Source organism: Drosophila pseudoobscura, chromosome 3, assembly GCF_009870125.1.
Source record: "Drosophila pseudoobscura strain MV-25-SWS-2005 chromosome 3, UCI_Dpse_MV25, whole genome shotgun sequence".
In the NCBI taxonomy this organism is placed as follows: Eukaryota; Metazoa; Arthropoda; class Insecta; order Diptera; family Drosophilidae; genus Drosophila; species Drosophila pseudoobscura.
Genome location: NC_046680.1, coordinates 11931355 through 11959074, shown reverse-complemented (window position 1 = coordinate 11959074; position 27720 = coordinate 11931355). Strand labels below are relative to the sequence as shown.

Below are 27720 nucleotides of genomic sequence, written 5' to 3'. Positions count from 1 at the left end.
TCACTTGGCAGGCCCCTCAAATCAATCGGCTCCTTGAGGAAGGTCGATGTCTCTGCCTCAATTTGGACGTTAATCGCTCGGAACAGAACTTTGCCTGCCTCTCCCCAGTGTTGGGTGGATTGATTCTCGACCAAGTGTTTGGGTGTCGATAAGGTCGACATCTCTTGGCGGGCAGGGGAGGGGTCTCTTTTTGGGGAGCGTTCTCTGGCTCATCGTCAAAGTTGCTCAGACTAGAACTACTGTTCCTTTTTTCCTTTATTTGATTGATTGATGTACTTAATTAAAAACAAGGCTTTGACATTGAAACATCATTTTCAGAATTAAATAATACTATACATATAAACAAAAACGTAACTTTAAATAATAAATGATAGATAAACTACATAAACTCGGTGGATGGCCTAAGACGCACTCTGCGATTGCGCAGCGTGTACGTCCGCGAAGTGTCGCCATTCTCGGATTGGGGCTCATTTTCTGCTGGGCCCTGGTCTACGGATCGTCTTTCGCCTGAAGCTTCGATCGACATGTCCTCCTCGCAATCCTCTAGCTTAACGCCGCCAAAGGGCTCATCATCGCTAATAGTGCCTTCTTCGTAGGTGAATTTGAAGTGCCGTACATTTTTCTTTGTACTGAAAATAACTCCACGACTTTCACGCTTGCTGGTCCCTGGTGTTTTCAGAATCGACTGGCGTCCCTTATTGGGAGGGGGGGTATGATTAAGAGCGTTTTGTTCGGCTGCGGCCAATATAGCAGACTTGAGCAGAGTGTTGCCACCATTGGAAGAACGGCTCTCGCCTACGGACATACGCAGGACGGTGCGAGCAGGAGAGAAGGACCGACGGTCGCGTACTACGATCACACGCTGAGTGCTGCTGCGAGATGGAGTTTGCGGGGCATCGTCCGCTGATACCACATCCGTCTTAGCCTTTTTCATTTCAGCATGGGCCTTGCGGAGAAATTGCTTCAAGTTACTGCTGGCCTTGACCTTGGGCTTAGCGTTTAAATTGTTGCTCAGCTTAGACTTTGGTTTGGCCAAAGGCTTGGCTGGTATTTTCGATTCCTCAACTGCATCGGGGTCCTGCCAATTGTTCTGCTTCCATCGCTTCAAGTTATCAAAGCGCTTGTCAACATTCTCACTCTGGAGTCGCAGCATGTCCCACCACCCTTCCAGATCCTCTGCCTGGACGGGTTTCGTCTCCTCGCTGCCATCGTAGGGTCGATGGTTCTTGCCCGTAGCTCCCGCCTCGCAACGGTCAATCAGACCGCTGAACTGCATCATTTTCTTGGTAGAGAGCAAATTTGTCTGTCCAATGGCCACATTGATCATATCTATGCCGCCCGTCTCAACCAGATGCGCCTCATTCTCCTTGCTATAGGCTTCCCACTCGCTGCAGATATCTCGCAGTCGTCGAATTTCATTCTCCAGCTGTATGCGAAAGTAGAGCACTGACTCGAGGGCCCGCCGATTGGCAACAGGAGTCTCCTCACCGGGCAAATACATGCTGTTTCGCTTCTCACGTTCACAGCGAGAGTTGACTTTACCGCGCGATACGCTCACATACGGACTTAAGTAGTTAGGCTTCTCATCGGAAATCCTGCGAGGAGGGGTTTGCTCCGCACCTGGCTTCAGAGTACAATTTTCTTGTTCTTTATCATCTGGATCTGGAAACCAATAATATTACATTTTACTCCATTTTATTCCTGTTGTACTTACCCTTAGCCAGATATGGATCCAAGATCAAACTCTCTTCAGCTGCCGTTTTTATCAAAGAGTACCTAGAAAAGTCAAATTTCCGCTTCGCTTTCAAATCTCGGTGGCTGCTCATTGGAGCCACTGGACTCAGATTTGAAATCTCACCCAAGGCTTCTATCATTTCTTGACTGCAATTGATTGACTTGCATTGCGTGGATGTGGCCAGAGCAGGGCAACTTATCTTCTCTTCCAGCGGCGTATTGGGAGGCAGTGGGAGTTCAGTGTTCCCAGCCTCAACCAACTCTCTCATCAACTCCGGCCGATTTCGAACATTCTTTTGAAGACCTACGTACTTGCTGACGTTGCTCTTGGCCTTCATTCTGGTCGAAAATTGGCTGGCAAGCTTGTTTTTTATAGCCGGCCCTTTTGCTACTGCGGTCGACTTAAATTTTCCCGCAGCTCCCCCTCCGCCGACTCCTTGAATGGGCTTTGGTTTTACTGCTGGTATTTTTAAGGTGGGCTTACTCAAGGCCGGCTTTTCGAATGGTTGCGTCCTCACATTTGGCAAATGAACAACCCCATTTGCAGAAGGTCCAACGACCAAATCGGCTGCCTTGGGCTTTGGGCCTGCTGTAGGCTTCAAGGGCAATGCACGTGAAGGTGCAGGCTTGACTGTGGTTGGCTGGACATTCCTTGCTGATGTTTGATGTTTCATGTTTGATGTTTGGGTCTTCACTGTGACCGGTTGAGGACGCGACGTTGCATGTTGCAGCTTTGCCATGGTTGCCGCAGGCTGAGCGCGTACTTTGGATGGCTGACCCTGGGTACGCAATTGGGTTGCCAAAGGCTGTTTCCTCTCCGCTGCCGTCTGCGTACGCTGAGTTTTATTTACCAAAACATATAAGGACTGCCTTTTTGGCGGCACAAATGCCGGAGCGTTCTTCTGCTCTTTCTGGGGGTTTGCCGCAGGTTTAAGTGTTTCGGCTTTATATGTGAACGTAGAATTCTGCAAAGGCGCCGGTGGCATCATTTGACCACGACGAGCAATTTGCTCGTTCTTTGTTTTTTCCTTCCTGGCTGCCTTCCACTCCAGGAAGCGCTTTAAGTAAAGTTCTTGCCGGGTGGGGTTCTTCTGCTGCTTAGGCAGCTCTGGTTTTCGATTCTCCTTAGGAGGAGCCACATAGGTAAGGCGTGGCTGCGCCTCCTCTGAGGGCTGTATAGGTGCCGCACGCTTGACGGGAGTTGGACTAACACTAATAATGCGGTTGCTTTGAAAACGATCCTCGCGTTGTTTTGCACGCGCCGCTTTCTGGAGTTCCCGGTTCTGCTGATTGAAATTGTGTGGGCTAAAAGCAAGTGATTGCTGTTTATATAATTCCTTGTGGCGCTGCATTATGCCGTCGAGCAGTAATTATTTAGGAGTTTAAAAAAAATGTAGGGACGCTACTTAAGAATGGCGCCTTTTCAGTGTGCCATACCGATGAAAAATCGAACTTAGCCCACCTAAGCCACCTTTATTTAAACTGGATAACAACTCGAGTTAGACCGCGGGAAATAGTACTTATAATAATAATATTTAACTCTTTTCTTTATTTCTTTAACAATGTTTTAATGTTTTTCTATGTTTAGCTCATTCAAACATGTTTGTAATCTGGTATTTTGTATGCAGTTTTTTAAAGGTAGTGCTTTTTTCAAATAATAATTTTTAGCGGTATAATTTTAAAAATTTTCACTTGGAAAACTCGTCAAAATTCGAAGCAAATCCAATAGGAATAATTAGCTAATGTTGGCTAATATTTTAGAAAAATAATCTTTCAATCGGATCAAATTCATGTTCAGCTATGAAGTCCTAGCTAGCTAGTAATATCAAATCACAGAACGATTAGTTCATTGTATGCCAAAGGGGTATTTTAATATTGCACCGAAAATAGTAAAAAACGTGGGTTTTTTTTTTGTGAGCTAAAAGAAGGGATAGGAGGTTTCTACAATGACTGTTTAAATAGAGGGGTCTTAAGTGGGTATATGTGGTATATTTCTGAGGTTCAGACCGTATATTTTATCGCCAAGTCACTTAGTACACTAATTTTCTTGCCACAATGTCTGGCTCACACACCTTGCCAAATTTTCAAAATACTTTCCATAGTATCACTAACCATACAGTATGGTTAGTGATAGTATTTTGCAGTATATTAAGGTTATGCACTCACCCTCTTGGCCAATGCCCCAATGTAGAAGTCGTGTAGAAATGCAATTTAGAGCCACATCGATTATTAATGCGGAAAATCATCGAAATCTTGATCACTTGCCATCAAAATCTCAATGTTTTCCAAAATATAAAAAAAGGAATGTAAAAATATGCATAACGGGGGGTTTTCACACTGGCGCTTCCATGGGGCTTATATGGAAAAAACCAGGCCAACATGTTTGAAAATTACACATTTCCCCCTTTATAAAAATGAATTTAATATGTAGCAACTTAAAGTAGAAATGGTTGACATTTTTTTATTGAAACCTTATTTTATAAACAATGCCAATAATGATGGTACTTAAAATTATCCACTTTTATATAAAATTGATTAGATTATCGGTTAAAAATATTCAACCGAAAGAAATTTGATGCAGCTTGAATACAAATAATTCGTCAGTATATTTTCGGCATATTTTGAAATTTGTGACGTAGTTTCGGTATATTTCTGAGTGTCTGTTTACCATTGCACGTATGAAAATAAAAGTGAATAATAAAAGTAAGCAAAAATAAGCATTAAACTATATCAAGTGTGTGTCAAGTGTGGAGAAAGAGAATACGTCTTTCGACAGCTGCGACAGATCCTGGAATATGCATTAATAAATGCAGTAGACACCCCACGAAATTCGCCGAATAAATACAAGTGTGTGCGTGTGTTTATTGGGGTTAAAAAAACTAAAACAAACAACAACGTCACGGCAAGAGCATTGCCAGCAGCAAGAACATACGCCCTACTTTGTAAAATTAAATTCCTGTTAAAACCACATACATTCAATCGGTTTGAAACGCCAAGGTTTACCCTGATTCTGCTGCATGGAAAGCCAATGCTTAATTGCTTTTGTCCTACCTGCTTTTCCGTGAATTTCCGATGACATCGGTTAAGTTAGCTAAATAAATGCTGCTGGCAACGCTGCGCTTGCTCGCTCACGCACGCACACACTCCCCTCTCTGTCGGTGTCGGTCCGCCGCTGCCACTGCCGCTGCCGCCTGTCAATTCTCGCTCTGCCTGCCTTGTCGGTTGTCGGTGTATTTTTAATCGCTTTTCTCGCCCAAGAATATTAAAGAAAGGAGAAGAGAGGGGAACTACACACAACGCGCAATCAAATATATGAGTTATTGTTTATATAATAAAATGGAAATCAAAGTAATAAGAGCACTATTTTAATCTCAACAGAGCTGGAAAATACGAAAGAAACCGTCTCATACATATGTATGTATGCTGTGCGCGTGTGTGAGTGTGGTGCATTCAAGGCTGATAAAACAACACAAAAAAACAGAGCAAGTGACTAACTAAAAGGCGACAAACACAAAACTACGCGCTATTCATTACGCACGGAGCAACAACAATAAAAAACATGGAAGCAGTTGCCAAACACGATTTCTCCGCGACGGCCGACGATGAGCTTAGTTTTCGCAAAACTCAAATCCTAAAGGTGAGTCGAGTGTGGGAATCCTGCAGGGATTGCATTGCATCTGCTTCAGCACAGGTCGTTCGTTGCTTTAACCCACATCCTAAGCCCCCAGACAGAGTCTGAAATCGAATCCCAACCAGGTGGGAGCGACAAAGTAGGGGAGCAAATGTTGTGTGCAACAAATAGGGATTCCACAATGTGACTCCATCGATGCTTAAACGCTACCTGTGTGTGTGTGTGTGTGTGTGTCTGAGAGTGTAAGTGTATGTGTGTGTGTGTAGCCTCGCAACTAGTTTTGCCTTGCGATGCATAAACCAGCAAATGTTCCCTGATTCCGTTCAGAGTGTAGTACATATAAATCGCCTCACCCGCGCGCCAACTTTGGCTGTGAAAACCAGCCAAATTCCGTCTATACTCGTGCGAGCCTGGTTTCTTTCTCATTTCTCTCTCTCTCTCTCTCTCTCTTACTCGCTGCTCACCCTTCCAGGTGTTTGCCGTGTTCCGTGCTAGACCCTTTGTTTTGGCCTGGCTGGCTGAATTTTCCGGTTTCTTGTTGCCAGGGCAGGGCAGGCCAGGCCATGCCGCTTGTTGCAAGCTCACTTTTTGCGGCTGCTGGCTCTGGAGTGCTGTGTCGAACTTGTCGTAGGTTAGTCACAGCAGGGACACAGGACAGGCAGGTTTTTCTCTCTTTTGCATTTGCCCGCACAATGTCCGCTGATTGATGATGTCAATGACTCGGGAAGAAGGCGAAGGCGAGGGCTCATCAATTGCTTATCACTCGCAAGAAGGTCAAGTGTGTGCATTGCTCTTTCTCTCCCATTGGTCCCCATGGGCCTATCGGTCGGTAAAGTAAACAACTGATACTGGCTGCTAGGGCTACAGCGAGATCCACGGAGAATGTCGATTGTGGATTGACGGATGGCGGAGATATCAGTTCGAACATTTGCCTCTGGTTAGTCATACGCGGGGCCACCTTATCTAGACAAAGCTAAGATCCGACCCCCATATACATACATAAGTACACACACATGCTCATGTTCTTGGAACCCCATGATTCATTCGTATTCCAGAAAAACTCTCAAACTGGTTTCTTGATGGAAAGTGCTACAACATCTCTGAAATGCATATTTCAACAGATATCCAATAATTCGCTTAAGCTAAGTCAAACTCTACCCTGCCATCCTCAGACGAGGGAAACCTACAGTAGAACTACAAATATTCTATCATGACAATAGCACGAAATACTATTGTACACTTTCGCTTGACTTTCGGTTCGTCAAGCGTCATCCCCACCAAAAAGAACACAAACCAAACCGAACCGAACGTTCGTTTCGGCGTGTGACAGTATCGTATCCCCACAAATGCCACAGAAAAACACATAGCACATAGCCCCAGCACTCATGCCAGTTTTCCAGTAATTACATACAAGTTATGAACAAGCTGATAAAGCCAATCGCACGGAGGGTACGTGCCTGCTCTCGAAGATCGCTGTACCATATTTATTTATTGTCGACTGGGGACTGGGGGCATTCCTTGGTCGACAACGGAGCGGAATCCGTGGAATTGTTTGCCTCCGATTCGACTACGAATACGAATTTCTCGTTGTCGATGTCGTTCAATGAATGAAAATAGGCTAAAAATAAATAAAAATATATACGATAAACAATGTCTGGGGTGACAGATGCGGGCGGGCCTGGTTATAGAGGAGGGTTTCGGAGGGTTGTATCCGAGGGCCAGGCGATTAGAGCCATAGAGTGAGCAAGAGAGAGAGAGAGGGAGCGAGAGAGAGGTATGCCAATTAGTGAGAATAGATCCAGCTGAGCGAGCAATAGCTCTCCCACTGCCATTCCCACAGCAAAAAAAAAAACAATAAATGAGTTTTACATAACCCTGTGGAATACTCCCGTAGGCGTCGTGTCACAATTTGAGGTGCAAATAAAAACCCCTCTAGCCCGTCTTCCATTTATCTGTTTATAGAAGATTATGATCCTATATTCCCTGCTTATCACCCCTATCCATGATCACGAAATACTGCATTGGTAGGGTGTTAGAGGGGGGCAAGTCTGGCTGAGTCACATGAAAGCCATTCCATTATTTCAAACCCACTGAATGCCACCTGCCGTACCATACAATATTTTACGTATTATACGTATGAGGGTTTATCCCAATCGGAGGAAATCTGTTTTGAAAATCGAGTATATGAATGGCATTTTCTGTGGGCAATACATATATCAGATCAACGACTGTCGGACTGTCTGACTGCCTGAAGGACAGAGTTCCGTACAGGCACAGGTGCTTCATTCATGGAATTAGCTTGGCCCAGCCTCAGCCAGCGCCTTGAAAAGTATTGGATTTCCCCAAAAGCCAGCAGATGCAAACATACACAAATTCAATTTGCTTTGGCAATTGAATGGAATCTTAAGAGGTGCCCGAGCCAGTGCCAGTGCCCGGGCCCGTGCCGGCTGAGAGGCGATTACGTTGGCGCTGGCTGCTGGCCTGGGAGCTGTGTTATGTTGTGTCATTGGCATGCGAAATGGGCAAGCGACGTCAAACACTACTAGCTGGCTTGCTGGCTGGCTGGCTGGCTAAAAAATGTATCTATTAGGAGGCATAAAAGTGAAATTCACGTACTGGCTCCACTGTGGCCCACTTGCGGCGTTTCACTTAACATTCTTATCACATGTCAACCGTTTTGTGGGCTTTTTTAGCGCCCGAAGCCCGAGAGATATGAGAATAACAGATAATACAAATGTGTCTCCCATCTCTGCTGCAGCCCTGCTGCTACTGCTGCTTCCTGATTACACAGTAACACAGTTTTTGCGGTTCAATGAGCGAGCAATTGAAAATTGCTTATCGAATATGCTCCCAGATCCAGAGAATTGGGAACATTCTCCAATCTCCGGCAATTCAAAGGAATTGTTCAATTGCTTTCCATACCATGGGCATCGGATACCATCTATTTATCTGCGGTTAACGCTTAGGGGGTTCTCTGGATAAGCTGACAACTAAAAACTGTATGTCCTTTTTGTAGATACTAAACATGGAGGACGATTCAAATTGGTATCGTGCCGAATTGGATGGCAAAGAAGGTCTCATACCCAGCAATTACATAGAAATGAAAAATCACGAGTAAGTATTAAACCTGCTGTTTACTCCGATCTATAGCTGATTATATATCATTTATCCCACAGCTGGTACTATGGACGCATCACGCGCGCCGATGCCGAGAAGCTGCTATCGAACAAACATGAAGGTGCCTTCTTGATACGCATCAGCGAATCCAGTCCCGGCGATTTCTCCCTTTCAGTCAAGTGAGTCGCTTGAGGGCCTGTGCCTGTGCCTTGCCTTTACCTTTACCATTCCGGTTCCTCATTTCAGATGTCCCGATGGTGTGCAGCATTTTAAAGTTCTGCGCGATGCGCAAAGCAAGTTCTTCCTCTGGGTGGTAAAATTCAACTCCCTCAACGAGCTGGTGGAATACCATCGGACGGCGAGCGTGTCACGATCACAGGAGGTCAAATTGCGAGATATGATACCTGAAGAGGTAAGGGTGTGCCCCCCTCCCATCATCGGATCCGACATGTGGCGCAGACAGATTTGTTTTAAAAATAAAAATTACGCACAACACATTGAGGTCATGCTTTTGGCCGCCGCCCACTGGCCACTGCCCACTGCCCACTGCTCCCACTGTTGTGCACGACCGAAAAAACTATAAACAAAATAATGATGCCAAGAAAAGAAACAAAAATCATATTATATTTTATGTTGCAGATGCTCGTGCAGGCGCTGTACGACTTTGTGCCACAGGAATCCGGAGAATTGGACTTCAGACGCGGCGATGTCATCACCGTCACAGACCGATCCGACGAGAACTGGTGGAACGGCGAGATTGGCAACAGGAAAGGAATCTTCCCAGCCACTTATGTGACGCCATATCATTCATAATAAGATAAATATCTAAAGGACACACGCACCCTACTCCCGACAGAAACACAGAAGAAGCAAAAACAACAACAACCACAACAGATTACTAAACACAAATTTTTAAATATTTATATACAAGCAAGGGGATGGATGGATGGTTGGATCGAACTCGTAGATCGCGTATATACATACGAGTATACGAAACTCTAAGCATACATACATATGTATAAGCCGAATGCATTTTTTACATTTTGACGTTTTTTGATACTACAAACATAGCAGAAAATGAGAAAAAGAAAAACACACAACTCACACAATAGTAGTATGTATAATTAAAGCCCCTAAGCATCCATTTACTACATCTAAAACGAAATATATATACATATATATATGTGTATGTGTATATAGAGGTGCGTCCAAGGTGAGAGAGCGAGCCTAAGACGTTAGTTCATAGTCCCAGACCAGACCCAAAACCTAATAAGTAAAGAGTTTCACACACATAAGGAGAGAGTGGAGTGCCAACACTTGGACCGCAACGATATGCACATACGAATATATATTTGCAGAAGAGACACATTCATGCATACAATAACAACACGAACATGATGATGACGATGGCACTATTATTATTGTAAACGAACCGATTTTTGATATAAATATTATACTATATACATATAACATAAGATCGATAGAGAGGAATATTTGTGTCCTGTGCTTCGAAGCGAGTGTGCAGCTCCTGAGGGAGGAGGAGGAGAAGGAGGTAGAAGAGAGCAAACACTTTAATTAATTATGATATAACAAATTACCAACAAACCCAAACTATTGCTTAACAAATTTATAGAAAACAAAACAAAAACAATTCACTATGAAAAGAAACAAACTTTTGCCTAAATGTCTCAACAAAACTGAAGACAACTAAAACAACATTTATATTATATTATCGTAAATGATTACCAAGTAAATTAAATTAATTTTTGCATCGCTGGTTACTATATACATACGATACACACACACACACGATCGTATATACATTCATAATGCAAATCGAACGATATTATATATTATGTAAGCCACCGGCAGCACACATGCACTTCTCGCGGCTCTTAAAACTGACATTAACACTCTGAATTGTGTGCAATTTTGTATCCCCCATTTCCAAATTGCGAAATTTTCGATAATTTTTTGCTTTTGGAAGTCAGTCTGCTGCCTGCTACATGCTGCCTGTGTTTTCTCGATTATATGTTTAAACCAATTGTGAAAATGGAAGCGAAAAATGTGTGACATGTGTAAAAAGTTTGAAACTGCTTGCTATATTACATTGTGCTATAAATTATTACATAAAACTATTGTATTTATAAAATGGAATGGAATGGGTTGAGTCCTGTGTATGCTTATTTGTCATAATTTGCCGACGATACAGAATGGATATTCTTACTTGAGCATTATTTGACTACATAACTATATATGCATAAACAAATGAAATGAAATGTAATGAGAGTTGCCAATATAAGTAATTTAAAACAAACGAAAACAGAACACTTTAAGCCTATTTTTTACCTACACGTATACATTTTCCTAATATCCAAAAAACTAATGCCTCATGGAAGAAATAACACATCAGTAATTGTTTTTGATGATAGGCCATAGTTTATATAAGCAGAGGAAACAATTGAATGGTTTTTTGTACTTTTTGAGCATATTTGGCCGGAATTTTGCAAACATTTCTCGGCTCAGAGAACCAGAACAGCCGCAAACAACAAGGTTTAGATATAATTAAAAACCGAATATGTTAAGTTGAGGAATTAGTCTAAGCGGTAACTGATTTATATAATAAAAACTATAAATTTAAATTCAAATTTGCCGCTCAACACCGACGTCCATAGCGGCACTGCCAGCAGCAAAATCTGCACTTGTAGAGTTGTCATTCTTGAATTTTTGCAGTCGGCTCGATAACGATATTTGACCAGTACAACGTGGTGGCGAGAGTCTCTGTCTAGTCTAGTCCATACTTGCAGTTTCATGGTTTTCTATAGAGGCCGAGAATATGCAAAGGGATCGATATACATATATATATATATACAGGAATCTAATTAAACTCATGAATAGATAAAGAACATGTCGACCTGAGAAAATGTCTTTATTAACTGGGCTAAAATTATGTGGGCAGAACTAATGATTTTGTTAGTCCGAATTATTCAACGGAATCTCTAAATTGAGCAATATGACTATCCTCTTTCGTTTTTTAGTCTTGACCTATTTCGCTAAAAACCTTTTTTTGTTTGACCAATTTCGCTAAAACCTTTGTTTAACCTATTACAAGCCAAAGGGGTATCTCAATTTTCCACCGAAAATAATAAAAAGAGAATAATTTTAGCGCAGTTCAGGTGAAAGTTAGCGCTGTGCTTTTTAAGTTCAGAGGAAAGATGGCATGGATCCACAAGAAGAATTAACAATCGTTAATATTTTCCGCCATTTACCTCAAGCAGTTGAAATACTTAAATAGTGGGGGCTTAAGTGGGTTAAGTTTGTTTTTCATCGGTATATTTACGGTATATTTTGAAAACGAGACGGTATATTTTGTTATATTTCTGAGGACCGTATTTCAAAATTCCGCGTTGACACTGGAAGTGGGGTAGCGGGTGCTCGTCCAATTAAATTAATTTAAATACATTGTGAATGTGCATAATACGCACATAATACGTGTATGTGCACGCAAGGAGCACGTATTTCTAAATAGCCACAAAACGAGTCTCGGTGGGCTCAAGTGATAAGAAGTTTCTGTGCTGTGTTTGACACACGTGAAAAAATAGGCGCTGAAAAGAAAACCCCTAGGCCCACAGTTAGCTTCGAGTCATACGACATATACACGTATACAAATGCGCGGAAAGTGAAAAGCGCCTGCGGAAAGTTTCACGAAATCTGAAGTGTTATCATCCCACCCTTACGCTCAGCCACACACTCCACCACCCGCCGCACTCAATAGAAAGTAAAAATGCCGCTGCTTGTCTACAAGGAAAGTCACATTCTCAGCGCCCAGCAGCTGCGAAAGCTCAGCGAACACAAATACTCATGTTTCAGCGCAAGCCTTCTGGATCCTTTGCTGCAGCCATGGTGGAACTGGCTGGTTAGCCAAACACCACTTTGGCTGGCACCGAATCTAATTACAATTGTCGGTCTCATCCTCAATATTGTGACAACATTGATATTAATTTGGTAAGTCGTTACGAGATTCAAACAGTTTTTACCGGTGTACGTGCATGAAATGCATACAAATGTATGTACGTGCATATGTATGTGTATGTTTTGTTGAGAGTGCACGTTTTGCAACACACAGACATACACACACTAACACTGACATGTTGACCCTCAAAAATTGCAAGTTTTTCATGTTCTTGCATTTGCCTTGGCTCTTGAATGTTGTTTGTGTGTGCGTGTGTGTGTGTGTGTGTATTCTTGCTGCCGTCTTTTCATTTCAATTTCGTTTAGAGAGAGACCAAATGATTTTTTCTTGGCACACTTCCCCACCTAAGTAATTTTCCATTGGCACTAGCATTCTTGCACTTATTCTAATCCTTTGGGCCTGGTCATCAGCTGCTGCCATCAATCTTTCTCGGAAACTTGACAGCCCTGTCATCTAGGATCTACAGTTGCGATCAAATTATTAGTTGGTGTACCACAAGATTGGTTACAAGCTTTATGCATTCCTCATTTCATAATGTCCCAAGCGATACCATATCATTTCGTGTCATAACTACGAGTACCATAACCATTATAAGTGGCGACGGATAGAGAGAGAGAGAGAGGGAGAGAGAGGGAGAGCCCCCCACACACACGTAGTCGGGCATAAACTATGCCACAGATAAGATAGCAAAGGCGTCTCGCCATTTCGCCCCATTACACATATATGCATGTACAAATTGCGCGAAATATAGCAAAATATATAAGTAAAGTAATCTCAACAATAATTTCTCAACTTGTCGTCGGGTCGGCGCATTTCTTTGGGGCTGAGGCTGAGGCCGTCACAGAAAAAGGCGACATCAAACGATAAGCAAATAAACAAAGGCACACTAATCGCCGGATCGCACAAACGACAGAGGAACCAAAAGGAACGAAGGCACTGAAAGCACCTGAGCAGAGGAACACGAAATAAATTGCCAGTGGGAAGCGGGAACCACCCGCGGGAGGCCAAAGTTCGGTTGAGTTAACCCCAGAGGGCAGAGCATTTCCATTTTCCCCAATTGTTTCCCATATTCAATTGGAATTCTTTTTGCGTCTCTGATTGAATTAGAATGAACATTTGCATTTCTAATTGATTTTTATAGGTGGGAAGGTACAACACATACACATACTAATTTCTAGGGAAGTATGGGACGATTCTGGCTGATTTTTGGTTGCCAAAATATGAGAATTTTCTAACTGTACATCTACTTTCACAGAAAAAATCAATTCCCTTGGGAACTTGACCTCCAAGCTAATACTTTCCTTGTATTGCGATGCTTTGATGAACAAAAAGCAAACCTAATTGGCTGCAAAATATAACATTTGATTGCTAATTAAAGGGCCATATTATATTTAACAGACTGAGTGGCAAAAGTCACTTTTAAGTGGTGATTTATGGGAGATTTTTAGCGATTTAAAAGTGCTGTTTGAATGCACTTTATATAAACTGTAACCCACTTTGATTAGACACACAATGCCCACCTACCTTTTCCCAGCCCCAAAGACTGCATATGAATCACGTTAATGGCTGCGCCTCACGTGTTTGCCTCTGTTATTTTTAACCCGAAAAGATATATACATATATATATAACGAACGAGTATGTATATACATATCTGGATGTTCATTCACAAAAGCTCTCGAACAGACAGCGAACAGGCCGGTTCTATTTGCACTTCTTTGTATGTATGTATTTTATATTCTAGTTTCGCTGGTACTATTTGTATTTGTTTTAACACATCAGTGGAGCAAGCCGTGATGCTTCTCAGCCAGCTTGGGGTCAGTGGGACTCTCTTTAAAATAGAATTTCCCACTCTCTCGTTGATGAGTAAGCTGTCTACCGAAAATGTCGAGCCGGAACCACAAAATCAGCTGATTGGATGGACATACCGTGGACCGGGGGGAGGGGTAGGGAGATTGCTTATCGCTCATCAACAGCCGCAACAGCGAAAAAGTGATTTTATTCTATTTCCAACCTGATTGATAATTATAAAGTTTAGCTCGAGAACAGACCTTTGACCATCAGGCGACTTTATGCTGACTGACGTCAGTGTTTAATTTACCGACCAGGGGATAGGTCGGGCCGGTCGGGTCGGTCGGTGAGGGGCCTGGGTAAACCTTATTTTAGTTGTACTCCCGCTTCTATGGGCACTCTAGAAGCTGACCAGAGATCACTCGTCCATAACTAATATTCTATTAATTGTATCTCCCGTTACAGCTACAGTCCAAATGGCGTTGAAGCCCCACCACGTTGGACCTGTGCGCTGTGCGCCCTGGGACTGTTTGTCTACCAGAGCCTGGACTCGATTGACGGCAAACAGGCGCGTCGCACGAACACATCATCGCCGCTGGGAGAGCTGTTTGATCATGGCTGTGACTCGATATCGACTGTGTTCGTGGCGCTCTCGGCCTGTATCTCCTGCCAACTGGGGCACTACCCCAATTGGCTCTTCTTTCAGGTGAGTAGAGTAGATCCAGAACCAAAAAGGATACATTCTCGTTGTTCGCTTTCTTTCAGTGCTTCTGTGCCATTGCCTTGTTCTACTGCGCCCACTGGCAGACATATGTGTCTGGAACGATGCGCTTCGGACGCATCGACGTGACGGAGGCACAGTTCTCGATTATAGCCATTCATCTGGTGTCGGCGATACTGGGTCCTGAGTTCTGGCTGACCAAGGTAGGCGTGGGAACGCACAGGCCGTGGACGGGCTTAAAGCCCGTTTAATGATACTCCAATTGCGTTTTAAAGCATTCTCCATTCCGGAAGTTCTTTGCGTTTCTTTTTAGTTTCTTTTTTTGTTTCCTTTTTATATTTAGATCGTTAAGACTATGTATATTCTATCCATTTAGCATAGAGTTTATAGTTCAAGTTGCTGTCGCTGCAGCGGAGCTTAAGCTGCTGCTCCGTTGCCACTAATGCCGCATTAAGTTCTGTTCTAGTCGAGTTGTGAGCGTTATGGTTCAGATTTTGTGTTGTTGATGCTGGCGCTTTGATTTGATTGAAAGTTTAGCATCTGTTAATTTATTATTTTTCATTTACCATTTGCCTGGCATGAAGATAAAGTCTGGGGATTGGAGCCAGGACCAAACACAACTCTCTCCACATCAATACGTATTGTATATACATATGTATGACTATATCTCGAGCTATTAGGCGCCCAGTTACATAAGCAACCAAACCATATCCAGTATTTGTAATCGTCTAACCACTTTTACTTCTATGTACATAATGCGTGTGCTCTGCCCTCCGCGCTCTCTAAAACCAAACTCCAATTCGCCAACAAAACAACAACATACACAAACACACACGTATAACACATGTATAACCATACCTAAATGCATATGCAGATCGGCATTGGCGACATTCAGCTTTGGTATGGTCCGGCCATAACGACCATTGTGTGCGGTCTGCTCTCCCTAACTTATGTATTTTCCGTCATTAAAGCCGGTGGTGTTGGCAAGAATGGCTCCACAGTTGCTGTAAGTCTTGACACACACACACACACACACAAACGAACACTATTACTACTAATACTAAAAGCACATACGCATTAGTGTTGGGTAAAAAACTAAAAAAAAAAAAGTAACTAGTGATCGTTCTTTTATGTTCCTTTCTCGTACAATACAAATTAAAATTTCATTTCATTTTGACCTTAAAGAACGACGTTGCCCAACACTACTGCACACACATATTCAAACACAACAAAAACTATTTTGGCTTCTCTGAATTTATTCGATCTGATTGTGAACCCAACCCACTCTCGAAGGGTTCCGTTGCCCTTTTTCTATATACTATATATATATATATACAATATAGCTGCTGGCAGGCGGCCCAGCCCAGTCTGGAAGAAGGTGCGTGGCGTGAGGTCCTTTCTGAATCCCCCCAACCAAACCCCGATCTCTGTTTCCTTAAATTGCTTGCCTACCCTACCCCACCCTACCCAACCCAATTTTGTGCTGTTGTTATTTTTTTTGTTATTGTGTACTTTGGTTTATCGACGATGCGGCTGCAAATCCTGCCTTGCGCTTCAAATTAATGATACCAAATTGTGATATATATTCGAAAATCTATACGTGAGCATGCCTTGAATACCACAAAACTACAACCACTTGAACTCTCGGAACTATTATTGTTTCCTTGTTTGTTTAAACAAAATTAATGTACATGTGTTTGCCCTGTCCATCTGTCCAGCTCTGATACATATATTGTCTTTATAGTCCTTCTATATACTTTTACGTCTATATTCTGTCTTGGTTTTGGATATACTCCTACCCTTAACAACAACACCGGTCTAAATCTACAATCTAAACTATATAATTATATTTTCTATATTTATCCTCCTTAAGCGTAGTTTGTAAGCCAGGTGGAGGGTATTCACAGTCCCAGTCACAGTCACAGTCACAGTCACGTGCAACTGGCGGCTGTGAGCACTCTGCGATAACGTTTTTTTCCCCTAACCAACATTTTTTTCCAAATTTTATACTCATCCTTTGAATGCAGTTGACGAATCCTCTAAACTTTATTATGTTTTCTTGCAATCTTTCATCTTTACTAGATACCAATCGTGGGCGTTTCATGGAATTACACAATATTAGTATTTATTACATTCGGTTATACCTTGAATATAATCAATTTCCTAAAAATGTTTACTCAAGGCGGCATTGGCAAAAACGGCTCCTCAGTTGCTGTAAGCATTGCACCCTCTCCCTCTCCATACAAAGGGAGACGAACAATTAAACTATCCCTAAAACTATCTCCGAAAAAAAATACTACTACTACTAAACTGGAAAGTTCTCACAGCCATAACAAAACAAAAATGACATCTATCTAAATCGAATTCCTACATTGGCCTGTGTTTGGTTTAAATTCTACTAACCTTACCCTTCCATTCAGCATTTTCCTTTGACTTGGGCTTGGACTACAGGCCGATCGGTGGAGGGCTACCCCGATCGACAGCTAACATTATTCTTTCTCCTCATATCGATTAACATGTCATGGTTTTATCATTGGATGCGATGCCATATTTAGCATGCTGTTGGCTTGGGTACAAATAGTTTCCAAAATGCATAATTTTAGTATTTTTTATTTCTGTTATTTCTTAGTTTTGAGGTATTGTAGGATTATCACTATGTTTTGCACCGATCAAGGAAATATGAATGTATACTTATTGCTCATTTCGATGTACAGTATTTATAGAGATCTAAAGCTTAGGAGAAAGCTTAAAATTTTTTTTTATTTGATATTTTTTATATAGTTTTTTTTTATTCAATTTGTATTCTCAAAAGACTTCTGGAAAATGGTGTTTATTTTATCATAATTTAAAGTCAAAACCTAATGCGCGCCACTTTTTCTCTTCCTCACGTAATCAATCATCATTACGCAAAACAAAAAACAAAAAAAAACAAATATATCCCATACATTTTGAAATTGGCAGCTACCGGGCTTCGACTGTGAAATGCGTATTCTGCCACTGTATCTGGCCTGTGGGATAGATTTGCTCTTGACCGTGCGCTGCGCAAAATGCATTTTGACCCTGGGCTGTGGCAAGAATGGATCAACGGTTGCTGTAAGAATTTTATGTTTACGCTTTTTACTCTAGTAAATTGACACCGAGACACGTGCCCATGGCCATGCCTGTCAACACTAGTACTGGACCGGTGTGTTCCGCAACTACAGAAAGGGAAAGACAGCCAAAGTTCCCGGCTTGTAGTTGTTGAACGCACTGCAGATCGGTATCCGTAGAACCACAGTAGAACAGTGGAGATCTGAGTATATTTAATTAGTCTAAGTATCTTGTGTGTGTCTTGTGTTTGCTATCAATCTAGTACGATAATAGTTTGCAATATGTGTCTGGGCATATCTTATCTGAACGGATACTTGTTGCCCACTATTTGTCTGTGATTTACTTAGTTTAAGTAGTTTTTATGCCTCTTTCTGGTGTCGGTTTGGCCTGGAATGTAACGTTATTGCTTTCGTTGGTATAAAATGGTTTCTATACTAACGCACGCTTCTGAAACACACCCACAAATCCCGCCCACCAACCCACCCACCCACACAACCGCCAACTAGCGCTAGACCATGTAAATAAAACAAGTATTAAACAATCAAAACACCACAGGAGCAATTTCCCCTCCCGCTGTATGATCGTAATTCCTTTATTTCTGCGGAGGGGAAAATGCTAAACTCCAAAAAAAGCCAAAAGAATTTTTGTTCTCTTTCCTTGCACTGAAAATTGTTGTGATATTTGCAAAATGTGCCGTTTTACACACAAATCGTAATAATTGTGTACACAACTGTACCTGTCCTGTGATGAAGAGACTCGTGTGTGGCAAACGTCGCAAGTTGCAAGATTGCAGCAAATCGATGATCGAAAACTAATTGAAACCAATTTGTACCACGCTTTAGGGCACCAGTGTACTCTCCCCCAGCATACCGCTTACGCTGGTGGTGCTACCAGCTCTGATTATTGCCCAGAAATCGCCGGAGAACCTATTCACCGAGCATGCATCTGTGTACATAATGGCCTTTGGAATGGTGGCAGCCAAAATAACCAACAAGCTGGTGGTAAGTGGCGGAAACTTAATAGATTGGATTTCCTTTCATGGTTGATGTTCTCTTGCAGATTGCACACATGACAAAGTCGGAGATGGAATATCTGGACTGGTCGCTACTCGGTCCCTCGCTGCTGTTCCTCAATCAATACTTTAACTGCATTGTGCCGGAGATCTGGCTGCTCTGGTTCATGCTCATCTGGGGGACACAGGACCTGCTGCGCTACTGCTCGCAGGTGTGCCTAGAGATCTGCCAGCATCTGCGCATCAATCTGTTCAGGATACCCTATAACCCAAAGGCTGGTGTACCACATCCGGCGACCGCTTCGGTCAGCAGTCAAAGCAACCTTGGCAGCAGTGCCGACAAAAATGGCGGCACTTCGCATCGAAAGTACAAGAGCAAACCTCATTAAGCGCCCTTAATCCTGGTCGAAGAAGGGCTCTGCTCTGGGCTGCAACCGAAGCCGCAACGGACAACGGTTTCCCATTAAATTAATTAGTTTCCTTTTATAATTTTATGTCGTTAGAGTTGGCTGATAGAGGAGAAGTAAGGAGAATGTGGAGAATGAGTAGGAAACGAGGCGAGGAGAAAGTAATACAAACCGTGTAAACGCAACCCAACAAAATTTACAGTCAGTGTTTAAAGAAAAAGAAACCAAACAGGAACGAAGAATTAGGAACGAGATAGCAAAAAGGCAAAGCAAAAATGTTGCTCTTAAGTTTTAAGAAACAGTTTACAATTATATCAATTATATATGGCTAAATATATATTTTCTATAATTGTGTAAGTTGTAATACGTCTAGATTCTAGATGGCAGTATTTTTACTGTTGTGTAAAAGACGAATGCCAAAAAGAAAAATAGGAAGAACGAACCTGAGCCCAAACCAACACAATTATCGGCAAGGCAAAAGCTCAATTTACGTTTAAGCGCCCAACAACCCGATTGGCAAAGGAGGGAGTACTTTCTGCCTGAATCTGTTCCGAGTCGAGCTAGCCAGTAGCTCCCTATTAGTGTATCTAATGTGCCGCAACATTCTAAATGGTGACTCATTTCAAAAAGCGCATTAACTATCCTAATCTGTAATCCGTAATATTAGAGCGAACAACTAAGCACGATCACTCCTAATGCATCCTAGCTAAAACTTATTGTATCTTTGCTTGGCGTTGGCGTGCGTGCCCGCCTGATGGCCACATCATTATAGTGAAACTATTATGGACTACGTTGCACAAGACGCAACAACAAAAAGGAAGACAAGTCATTACAAAAGGCAAACAAGAAAACACGAATAAAACTATTTGCAGAATACAAATTAAACCCGACTTTCTATTTAAGGCTTAACAAAAAATGTTTATTCACTTAACAGTAATAGAATAAAAGAACCATTCATTTGTTTATACAAGAGCTTAGCATATTTAGCATGTGATTAGTTAAATCGAATATAGAATAAAATAACATTTGTTTTATAATACAAAGAGCTTAGCATATTTAGCATGTGATTAATTAAAGCGACCATGGCTGCATAGGAATGCCATTAGCGCCATATCGCGCACCTCCAGCGTCACTCGACTACGATGCAGAGTGAGCAGATAGGCGTCTTGGAGTCTTTGGGTAACGTACATTTCCGCTGCCGTCTGCAAGGCCTCCATGGAGCCCTGGGTAACCCTAAAGTCCGAAGATGAGCCGGTTAAATTCACGATTATTTCACGCACCAGGCGAGAGAACGGCAGGCGGGGTATCAGCAATTTGGGCGTCGCCTGCAGACGTTGAATCTCTTGTTGCATCAGGGCGACACGGCTGACTCTGTCTGTAGGTCTGCTCTGTTTCCGGCGGTGCGCTGCAGCTCTAGGGGCCTGTTGTGTCTGTGGATTCGCTCTTGGTCGCTGCGGCTGTGGGGCATTTAAAGAACGGAGACTGCGATTTGAAGTGTTGAGTTCTAGAGCTTGATTGTCTTCCTGAGAGGACGACTCCTGCCTCTGTCCGGCGCGACGGTCTGCTGGTTCTGGTGGCCGATTCTCTTCGTCAGACGTCTCCTCATTCTGTTGGGTCCGACGGGCAGCAGATACGTCCTTGCGCACCGTTGAGGTGCGTCGACTGTTAGAGTTTTGGAGATTGAGACTACTTGTGGTAAATTCCAAGCCGTAGTCGGTAGCATTTTCATCATCGGGCGATTGGAATGAGGGGCTGTCATCCCCAGAGTCCGAGTCCCTCTGTGTTGCCTTTGGAGGATTTCCACCACGCTGACCGCCGCTTTTTTTTGTCGGTGGTCGCATAATAGCTGTCAAAGTTCGATGTAAATTTGCGTACACAATAATTTTTCTAGCAACGATACGCGTCGTTTAAAGTGTTCCCGCTTTTTTTTTTTGCAAGTGTGACCGTATTTCAAATACATTAAAATACATAGCCCTCACGCCATTTCCAGCACTGATCGCCCAGCTGTTTTTCTGAGCATCGTTTTTTTATTTATTAAAATTTTTGGAATGTCGGATCATCAAAACAGAGGTCAGGACTTCAGCCTGGAGGCAGACTCCGAGCTGCGTTTTGAAATAGAGCAGAAGGACGCCAAAGTATTGGTTACAGTAGGTAAGCGCACGCCAAGCAATGGAATGCCAGTAACTCTTCCTGCTTCCATCACAGCTAGTCAATGGATTTGCGGAGCTCTTTGGCACCGAGTTGGTTAAGAAAAAGAAATATGAGTTTGGGATGGGGGCCAAGGTGGCGATCTTCACATACCAAGGATGCGTTCTTCATGTCACTGGCAAAATGGACGTTTGCTACATATCCAAGGAGACTCCGATGGTCCAGTACGTCAATTGTCACGCGGCACTTGAACAGTTTCGCACGGAGGCCGAGGAGAAGGATAGACGTGGTCCGGTGGCCATGGTGGTGGGACCCACGGACGTCGGCAAGAGCACGCTCTGCCGGATTCTCCTGAACTATGCAGTCAGGGTCGGGCGCCGGCCTCTCTACGCGGACCTAGATGTGGGCCAGGGAGCAATCGCCATATCCGGCAATGTGGCCACCATACTCATCGAAAGGCCAGCCAGTGTCGAGGAAGGTTTTCCCAAGACCGCCCCGCTCGTCTACCACTTCGGACACAAGTCGCCCAGCGGCAATAGTGTCCTCTACAACGCAGTGGTCTCCAAGATGGCCGAGGTCACGCTGCAGTCACTTAACGGGAACAAGCGCAGTGAGTAGATGACATTCGTGTGGATCTGTAAGCATTCTGTAAGCCACCTTTCAGCAAAGAGCTCCGGCATCATAGTCAACACCTGCGGCTGGGTCAAGGGCCATGGGTATGCGCATCTGCTTCATGCAGCCAGGGCCTATGGTGCTTGCGCTATTTTCGTATTGGATCAGGAGCGACTGTACAACGAACTGCTGCGGGATGTGCCCTCAAGCGTTCATGTGGTCCTGTTGCCCAAGAGTGGCGGTGTTGTTGAGCGCAGCAAGGAGCTGAGGCACGAGTGCCGGGATCAGCGTATCAAGGAATACTTCTATGGCAACGCTCGTGCACCATTCTATCCGTTCTCCTTTGAGGTGAAATTCCAGGAGCTGCGATTGTACAAAATTGGCGCCCCTCCGCTGCCAGACTCCTGCATGCCCATCGGCATGAAGGCCGAGGACAACAAGACAAAAGTGGTGGCTGTAACGCCAACCCCGGCACTGATCCATCACGTGTTGGCCCTGTCTTTTGCAGAGTCCGTGGACGATGATGTAATTGGCACGAATATTGCAGGCTTCTGTTGCGTGTAAGTATATAGAAAACACCACGAATGGGATATTTATGATAAAGTTACTTTCTGCAATTTACAGTACCGAGGTGGATATGGAAAGGCAAGTCGTTATGCTCCTCTCGCCGCAACCACGACCCCTGCCGCCGAACGCTCTGCTGCTGTGGTCGGAGCTGCAATTCATGGACAACCATACCTAGCATTAGGTTAACTTTTATTTAATTTAGAGTTTATTAAGCACTACATTAAAATTAGATCGATGGAGCCAACTAGTGATTGGCTTTGAATTCAATAATAAGTAAAATTCATTTTAAAATATACCGTAAGGGAATAGAAAAATAGAAGGAATAACAGCCAGAACACAGCACCAAAAAGAATTTACACAGCCAATCTTCTGTTCACACACTGAGAATACGGGATGAAAAGTCAATTCAACATTGCCATATCCGTTTTTAAGAAATTGTGCACGATCCTCTCAGGAATAGTCCGATTATTTGTCGGAAACAGTAGAATAGTCGTCGAGAGACTGTATGTCAAAATAATTAACTGAATCTCTTCCTTTCAGTTCTTAAATATTTATGACACTCCAGTGGATTTACAACAGCACTTTTGGGAGTATGATAAAATTAATGTTTTTTCTTTCTTTTTCTTCCGTCTGGGAAACCAATGGGATCTTACCCAACAAATATTCGTCTTGCTTGTTTAGTTTGAATCAATCTTCGACATCGTTCGCATCCAAAAATGTCGTGGAATATATTTTTGATACTCTTGCAAATAAATTCATTTAGTGCTCAAAAGTTGTTGGAAAACATCAGAGAGGATTACTGTGAAATATACTGTAAAGGTGCATGCAATAACAGTTCCAGTGACAGAACGTGCCGCAAAGATCGATCCACTTTCATCACCAACGACTTCACGCTGGATTTAGACCATGGACACTTGACAATCGAGTGGATTAAAGCCGACTGCAAAGAGTGTAATATCGTCGCCATTTCTAAGGACACTAATGTCATGCTAAAAAAGTTAAGTGTGGGAGTTTTTAAGAACTCCACACTTCGTCCTGGAGTGTACTATCTCAGAGATCTCGGTGTACAGAAAGTGTCGATATACAATTTATTTAGTCAATATTTTGAAATATATGAGAACAATCTACATTATTTAAATGGATCGAAGTATCTAACGATTGTTTTCGACAGGTTTACATATTTTATTAATGACTACATTCACATGAGCCTGAATCATCTAGAAGGCATTGCAATTTTTTATTGGGGACCATACGAATATTCTTCACTCTGGATGAACAGGACAATTTTAGCAGAAAAAACCAATTTAAAATTTCTGAAATTTAATGGTATAGATTTTAAAAACCTCACTTCAAGAGTATTCAACAATTTGAAAAACTTACAGACATTAAATTTTACCAGGACCAATGTAGAGGATCTCTCTTTCCTAAGGTTCGTAAAAGGTTTTAAAAAAACACCACTTGATTCTACTAGTCCTTATTTGGCGGCCCTTAATCTACGAGTGATTTGGTATTTACTGTTTTAGATCTGACAATCTACAAAAGAGCTTGCTGAATGTTGTTCTGGAAGTCAATCAAAAGGTGGATATGAAATATTTCGAGGGCTATTCCAGGTTAAAGTTGATTCAAGTTGATAAATACGAACCCCATGAGAATATAACAGCAATAATTTGCAACTTAAACCGACGGAATTGCAAATTTACCCTCGGAATCAACGGAATAAAGTGCCCTGCTAAATGCGAGTGTCAATTTTATTGGGGAAATATGACTTTACATATAGATTGTTCAAGACGTGGACTTACATATGTCCCACCATTACCAATTCCGATTACTGGAGGATCGACGACCCTGGACCTGAGAGGAAATTCTCTAATAGAGCTGCCCAACAACACTTTGAGTGGATATAATGACGTAAAAAGTTTAATTGTTTCCAGTAATAGATTGACTAGTCTTAGGGTTGATCGGCTACCAAGTAAATTGAATATTTTGGACATCAGGTACAATAACATCCAAACACTGGACAAAGACGTGATCAAATATCTCTCAAATCTTGGTGATTTCCTGCAGTGTGGCAACCAATGGATCGTCAATTGCAATGAAAATATTTTTATGCACTTTTTGCACAAAATTTACCGTCGGTCTTTAGGGAGTAATTTAAAATGGTGGGCGGACTCGGTGTATCTTCATCATCTGAATGCAGCTTGTCCTGATGGATGCCATTGTTGCTTTAACCGGAGCACAGATTATTTTATGATCGACTGTAGGAGTGCTCATATAAACTATTATCCTCTACTTGCGCATGCAATACCTTACAATGCCATACTTCAGCTGGATACAAATAAGGTAGAGATCATTACACACTCATTAGGTCATGATTCCCTGAGAGAACTGCATTTGTTCGATAATAAAATAGCGGACTTGCCATTTCACTTGATTCCCAAGAACATCACACTTTTGGATTTGCGAAAAAACCAGTTGGAGGCTCTCGAAGATCAGGTCGTCGATTTCTTTAGAGAACGCGAGGAAAGTGCCGTATTGGAGATTCGACTATCCGCAAATCCCTGGAAGTGCGACTGCAGGGCAAAGTCCTTCCTTTCATTTCTGAGGCAAAAGGAACCGCTGGAGTATACCGACGCCCTGGATCGTTGTAATATCTTCTCTTCAGGAACGTGTCCAGAGGCCTGCATCTGCTGTCTAGATAATTCTACAGTGCCTTCAATGATTATCGACTGCAGATTTAAAGGACTCAAAGCAATACCTCCTTTACCTACACCAATATCTGGACAATCGACTCTTCATTTCGAAGGGAATTATCTCGAAGCCTTGCCCCCCAATTCCCTGCGCGGATATGCAAAGTTAGGACATTTATATCTGGCCAACAATCGACTTACTGAAATCAACCAACTGCCTGAGAATATAACAACTCTCGACTTAAGAAACAATAGCATTTCGGTGCTAAGTCATCAGATGCGGATGTTCTTCGACAAGAGGAGAGCCTCCACACAGCTGAAGGTATTACTCTCTGGGAATCCTTGGACTTGCAATTGCGAGGAGAAAGATTTTCTGCACTTTGTGAAGAGCCGTTCGCGGTATGTCGAAAATGTAACAGACATCTACTGCGTTGGCACGGGAAAGCTAATGATCCTCACAGATGAGAGTGATTTATGCCCTTCCGGCACCGTGCACTATGTGACCCTCACCATATCTTTCATGCTAGTGATTTTAACTATAAACTTGATGATTTACATCAAACAGCCTCTCCTAGTCTGGTTCTACGAGCACAATGTTTGCTTAAATCTCGCCGCCCGACGGGAATTCGACAAACAGAAGAAGTTCGATGCGTTTCTATCATTCACCCACAAGGACGAGGAGCTCATTGAGGAGTTCGTGGATAGACTGGAAAATGGTGACCACTGCTTCCGACTGTGCTTCTATCTGCGCGACTGGCTCGTGGGCGTGTCCATTCCCGAGTGCATCAGTCAATCTGTAAAGGATTCGAAGCGCATCATCATCCTGATGACGAACAACTTCCTGAACTCGACGTGGGGGCGACTGGAGTTCCGGCTCGCTCTGCATGCCACCTCCCAGGATCGATGCAAGCGCCTCATTGTGGTCCTCTATCCCGAAGTGGAGAACTTTGATGATCTCGACAGCGAGTTGCGGACCTACATGGTGCTGAACACGTATCTCAAACGAGACGATCCCAATTTTTGGAACAAGCTAGTATACTCAATGCCCCATGTTAATTTGCGACATGATCATCAGCCTGATCCAGAAGCAATAGAATTTTCTGTGTTAAATCGCAATGATTAATGTTGCATTTTTTAAACCTCTACATTGAAATCTGATATTATACTAAATACTGAGAACTTCCCATATTCCTCCAAAAGATTTATATAAAAATAGCTTTTTTGTCACTTTTTTGTAATAATTTGTATATACTGTACCGATGTCCAAAAAATATATCGGTGAGAAATGAGTGCCCTTTTATTGAGTTTTTCGTTCGTTTCATACGATTGTTTATATACAATGCCTATACCTGGAGATATATCAAGACAACATTGAAAGATTTCTGCCGTTTTAAATGTGTCTTAACTTTGAAAACTATGTGTTTTGTGTAGGATCCTTTTGTGACATCTTTCTATAGTGGCTTGAATTTTGAACAAGTTCTAATCCTTATAATGGTGAAGCAGGACGTAAGTCGTGGAACGACTTTCCAGAGAAGAACTCTATTCGCAAATCAATCCCTCGATTAACACCTGCACGCGTTGCAGCTGGGAAAACGGGAGACCAGCTTAAAGGTCGCCTTTCAGTGGAGGTATCTTGACTTCCTCTGCAATGCGAGATGCTCTTTCCGCATTAGTGTTTCTCTTATTTTACTCGAGAACAACTTTTGCCATATTACTATGTTCTGTTCTATCAGGAGCGGAGCTGCGGAAAATATCAACCTTTACGTACGTGTTGTATATATGGATGGTAAGTCTCGCTGAAAATCGATTTATTAGTCGTTATTTTAAACCCAATACCCCTTATACCCACCCAATACACAATCAAATAAAGTAGATTTTATTAAAAAAAAAAACAGTTGAAAAATGAATGGTGATGCTCAAGCATCTTGGGCTTAATCTTATTTAATCTTATCTTAATCTTATTTGTTCATGTGGTTAGGTGCCGTTTTCCACAAGTTCAAATATATCGCACGTTAACGGAAACGGTTTTGTTAACTGAAACGGATTTGAAACGGAAGCGACGCGATTTTTGCTTTGGGCATTCCATGCTCGATGCAACATGGGAAACATTCTGAGGCCCCTAGGAAAAAGGATATTGGTTTTCATACATTCTTCTTATTAAATTAACGAAATAGGGTATAAAAAGGCCTATACACGCATCATGTCTTTAAATACCAGTAATACAATACAATA

The 27720-nt window shown here is 42.5% G+C and overlaps 6 protein-coding genes across 9 annotated transcripts; 4 read left to right on the top strand and 2 right to left on the bottom strand.

Moving 5' to 3' along the window:
- Window positions 1-237: 237 nt before the first annotated feature.
- On the bottom strand, window positions 238-3219 carry mars (guanylate kinase-associated family member mars). The gene is made up of 2 exons (XM_001360920.4): window positions 1715-3219; window positions 238-1662 (listed from the first exon to the last, which is right to left on the bottom strand). The coding sequence occupies exons 1-2, from the start codon at window positions 3084-3086 to the stop codon at window positions 380-382; spliced, it is 2655 nt and encodes an 884-aa protein (XP_001360957.3). The 5' UTR covers window positions 3087-3219; the 3' UTR covers window positions 238-379.
- A 1102-nt stretch (window positions 3220-4321) lies between these two features.
- Window positions 4322-10810, top strand: drk (growth factor receptor-bound protein 2 drk). Its single transcript, XM_001360919.4, has 6 exons — window positions 4322-4437; window positions 5113-5371; window positions 8382-8479; window positions 8542-8661; window positions 8729-8894; window positions 9122-10810. Exons 2-6 carry the CDS (start codon window positions 5294-5296, stop codon window positions 9293-9295), a joined length of 636 nt encoding a protein of 211 aa, XP_001360956.1. The 5' UTR covers window positions 4322-4437; window positions 5113-5293; the 3' UTR covers window positions 9296-10810.
- A 1033-nt stretch (window positions 10811-11843) lies between these two features.
- On the top strand, window positions 11844-19831 carry bbc (choline/ethanolaminephosphotransferase 1 bbc). Of its 3 annotated transcripts, none has more exons than XM_015184421.2 (6): window positions 11844-12487; window positions 14710-14950; window positions 15010-15168; window positions 17927-18058; window positions 18898-19056; window positions 19115-19831. In XM_015184421.2, the coding sequence occupies exons 1-6, from the start codon at window positions 12267-12269 to the stop codon at window positions 19454-19456; spliced, it is 1254 nt and encodes a 417-aa protein (XP_015039907.1). In that variant the 5' UTR covers window positions 11844-12266; the 3' UTR covers window positions 19457-19831. The 3 variants fall into 3 exon arrangements, with proteins under 3 accessions (XP_015039907.1, XP_001360955.3, XP_015039908.1); XM_001360918.4 differs by lacking the exon at window positions 17927-18058 and adding an exon at window positions 17048-17179; XM_015184422.2 differs by lacking the exon at window positions 17927-18058 and adding an exon at window positions 15840-15971.
- A 241-nt stretch (window positions 19832-20072) lies between these two features.
- cid (centromere identifier) lies at window positions 20073-21446 on the bottom strand. Its single transcript, XM_033378979.1, has 2 exons — window positions 20550-21446; window positions 20073-20476 (listed from the first exon to the last, which is right to left on the bottom strand). The coding sequence occupies exons 1-2, from the start codon at window positions 21313-21315 to the stop codon at window positions 20469-20471; spliced, it is 774 nt and encodes a 257-aa protein (XP_033234870.1). The 5' UTR covers window positions 21316-21446; the 3' UTR covers window positions 20073-20468.
- Window positions 21447-21465: 19 nt separating this feature from the next.
- cbc (crowded by cid) lies at window positions 21466-23094 on the top strand. 2 transcript variants are annotated; one of them, XM_001360916.3, is made up of 4 exons: window positions 21466-21621; window positions 21680-22232; window positions 22287-22794; window positions 22859-23094. In XM_001360916.3, exons 1-4 carry the CDS (start codon window positions 21523-21525, stop codon window positions 22974-22976), a joined length of 1278 nt encoding a protein of 425 aa, XP_001360953.1. In that variant the 5' UTR covers window positions 21466-21522; the 3' UTR covers window positions 22977-23094. The 2 variants fall into 2 exon arrangements, with proteins under 2 accessions (XP_001360953.1, XP_033234869.1); XM_033378978.1 differs by having other exon boundaries at window positions 21493-21625.
- A 101-nt stretch (window positions 23095-23195) lies between these two features.
- Window positions 23196-26618, top strand: LOC6898466 (protein toll-like). The gene is made up of 2 exons (XM_033378977.1): window positions 23196-24230; window positions 24325-26618. The coding sequence occupies exons 1-2, from the start codon at window positions 23518-23520 to the stop codon at window positions 26609-26611; spliced, it is 3000 nt and encodes a 999-aa protein (XP_033234868.1). The 5' UTR covers window positions 23196-23517; the 3' UTR covers window positions 26612-26618.
- The last annotated feature ends 1102 nt before the right edge of the window (window positions 26619-27720 follow it).

Bases quoted from the DNA above. Each gene is read 5' to 3' on its own strand.
- mars (XM_001360920.4), bottom strand. From the start codon at position 3,086: ATGCAGCGCCACAAGGAATTATATAAACAGCAATCACTTGCTTTTAGC. The intron at 1,663-1,714 runs GTAAGTACAACA...ATTGGTTTCCAG, and splicing joins GGATCCATATCTGGCTAAGG to ATCCAGATGATAAAGAACAA.
- cbc (XM_001360916.3), top strand. From the start codon at position 21,523: ATGTCGGATCATCAAAACAGAGGTCAGGACTTCAGCCTGGAGGCAGAC. The intron at 21,622-21,679 runs GTAGGTAAGCGC...CTTCCATCACAG, and splicing joins ACGCCAAAGTATTGGTTACA to CTAGTCAATGGATTTGCGGA. The intron at 22,233-22,286 runs GTGAGTAGATGA...GCCACCTTTCAG, and splicing joins ACTTAACGGGAACAAGCGCA to CAAAGAGCTCCGGCATCATA.
- bbc (XM_015184421.2), top strand. From the start codon at position 12,267: ATGCCGCTGCTTGTCTACAAGGAAAGTCACATTCTCAGCGCCCAGCAG. The intron at 14,951-15,009 runs GTGAGTAGAGTA...GCTTTCTTTCAG, and splicing joins CCAATTGGCTCTTCTTTCAG to TGCTTCTGTGCCATTGCCTT. The intron at 18,059-18,897 runs GTAAGAATTTTA...ACCACGCTTTAG, and splicing joins AGAATGGATCAACGGTTGCT to GGCACCAGTGTACTCTCCCC.
- drk (XM_001360919.4), top strand. From the start codon at position 5,294: ATGGAAGCAGTTGCCAAACACGATTTCTCCGCGACGGCCGACGATGAG. The intron at 5,372-8,381 runs GTGAGTCGAGTG...TCCTTTTTGTAG, and splicing joins GCAAAACTCAAATCCTAAAG to ATACTAAACATGGAGGACGA. The intron at 8,480-8,541 runs GTAAGTATTAAA...TTTATCCCACAG, and splicing joins ATAGAAATGAAAAATCACGA to CTGGTACTATGGACGCATCA.
- LOC6898466 (XM_033378977.1), top strand. From the start codon at position 23,518: ATGTCGTGGAATATATTTTTGATACTCTTGCAAATAAATTCATTTAGT. The intron at 24,231-24,324 runs GTTCGTAAAAGG...TTACTGTTTTAG, and splicing joins GAGGATCTCTCTTTCCTAAG to ATCTGACAATCTACAAAAGA.
- cid (XM_033378979.1), bottom strand. From the start codon at position 21,315: ATGCGACCACCGACAAAAAAAAGCGGCGGTCAGCGTGGTGGAAATCCT.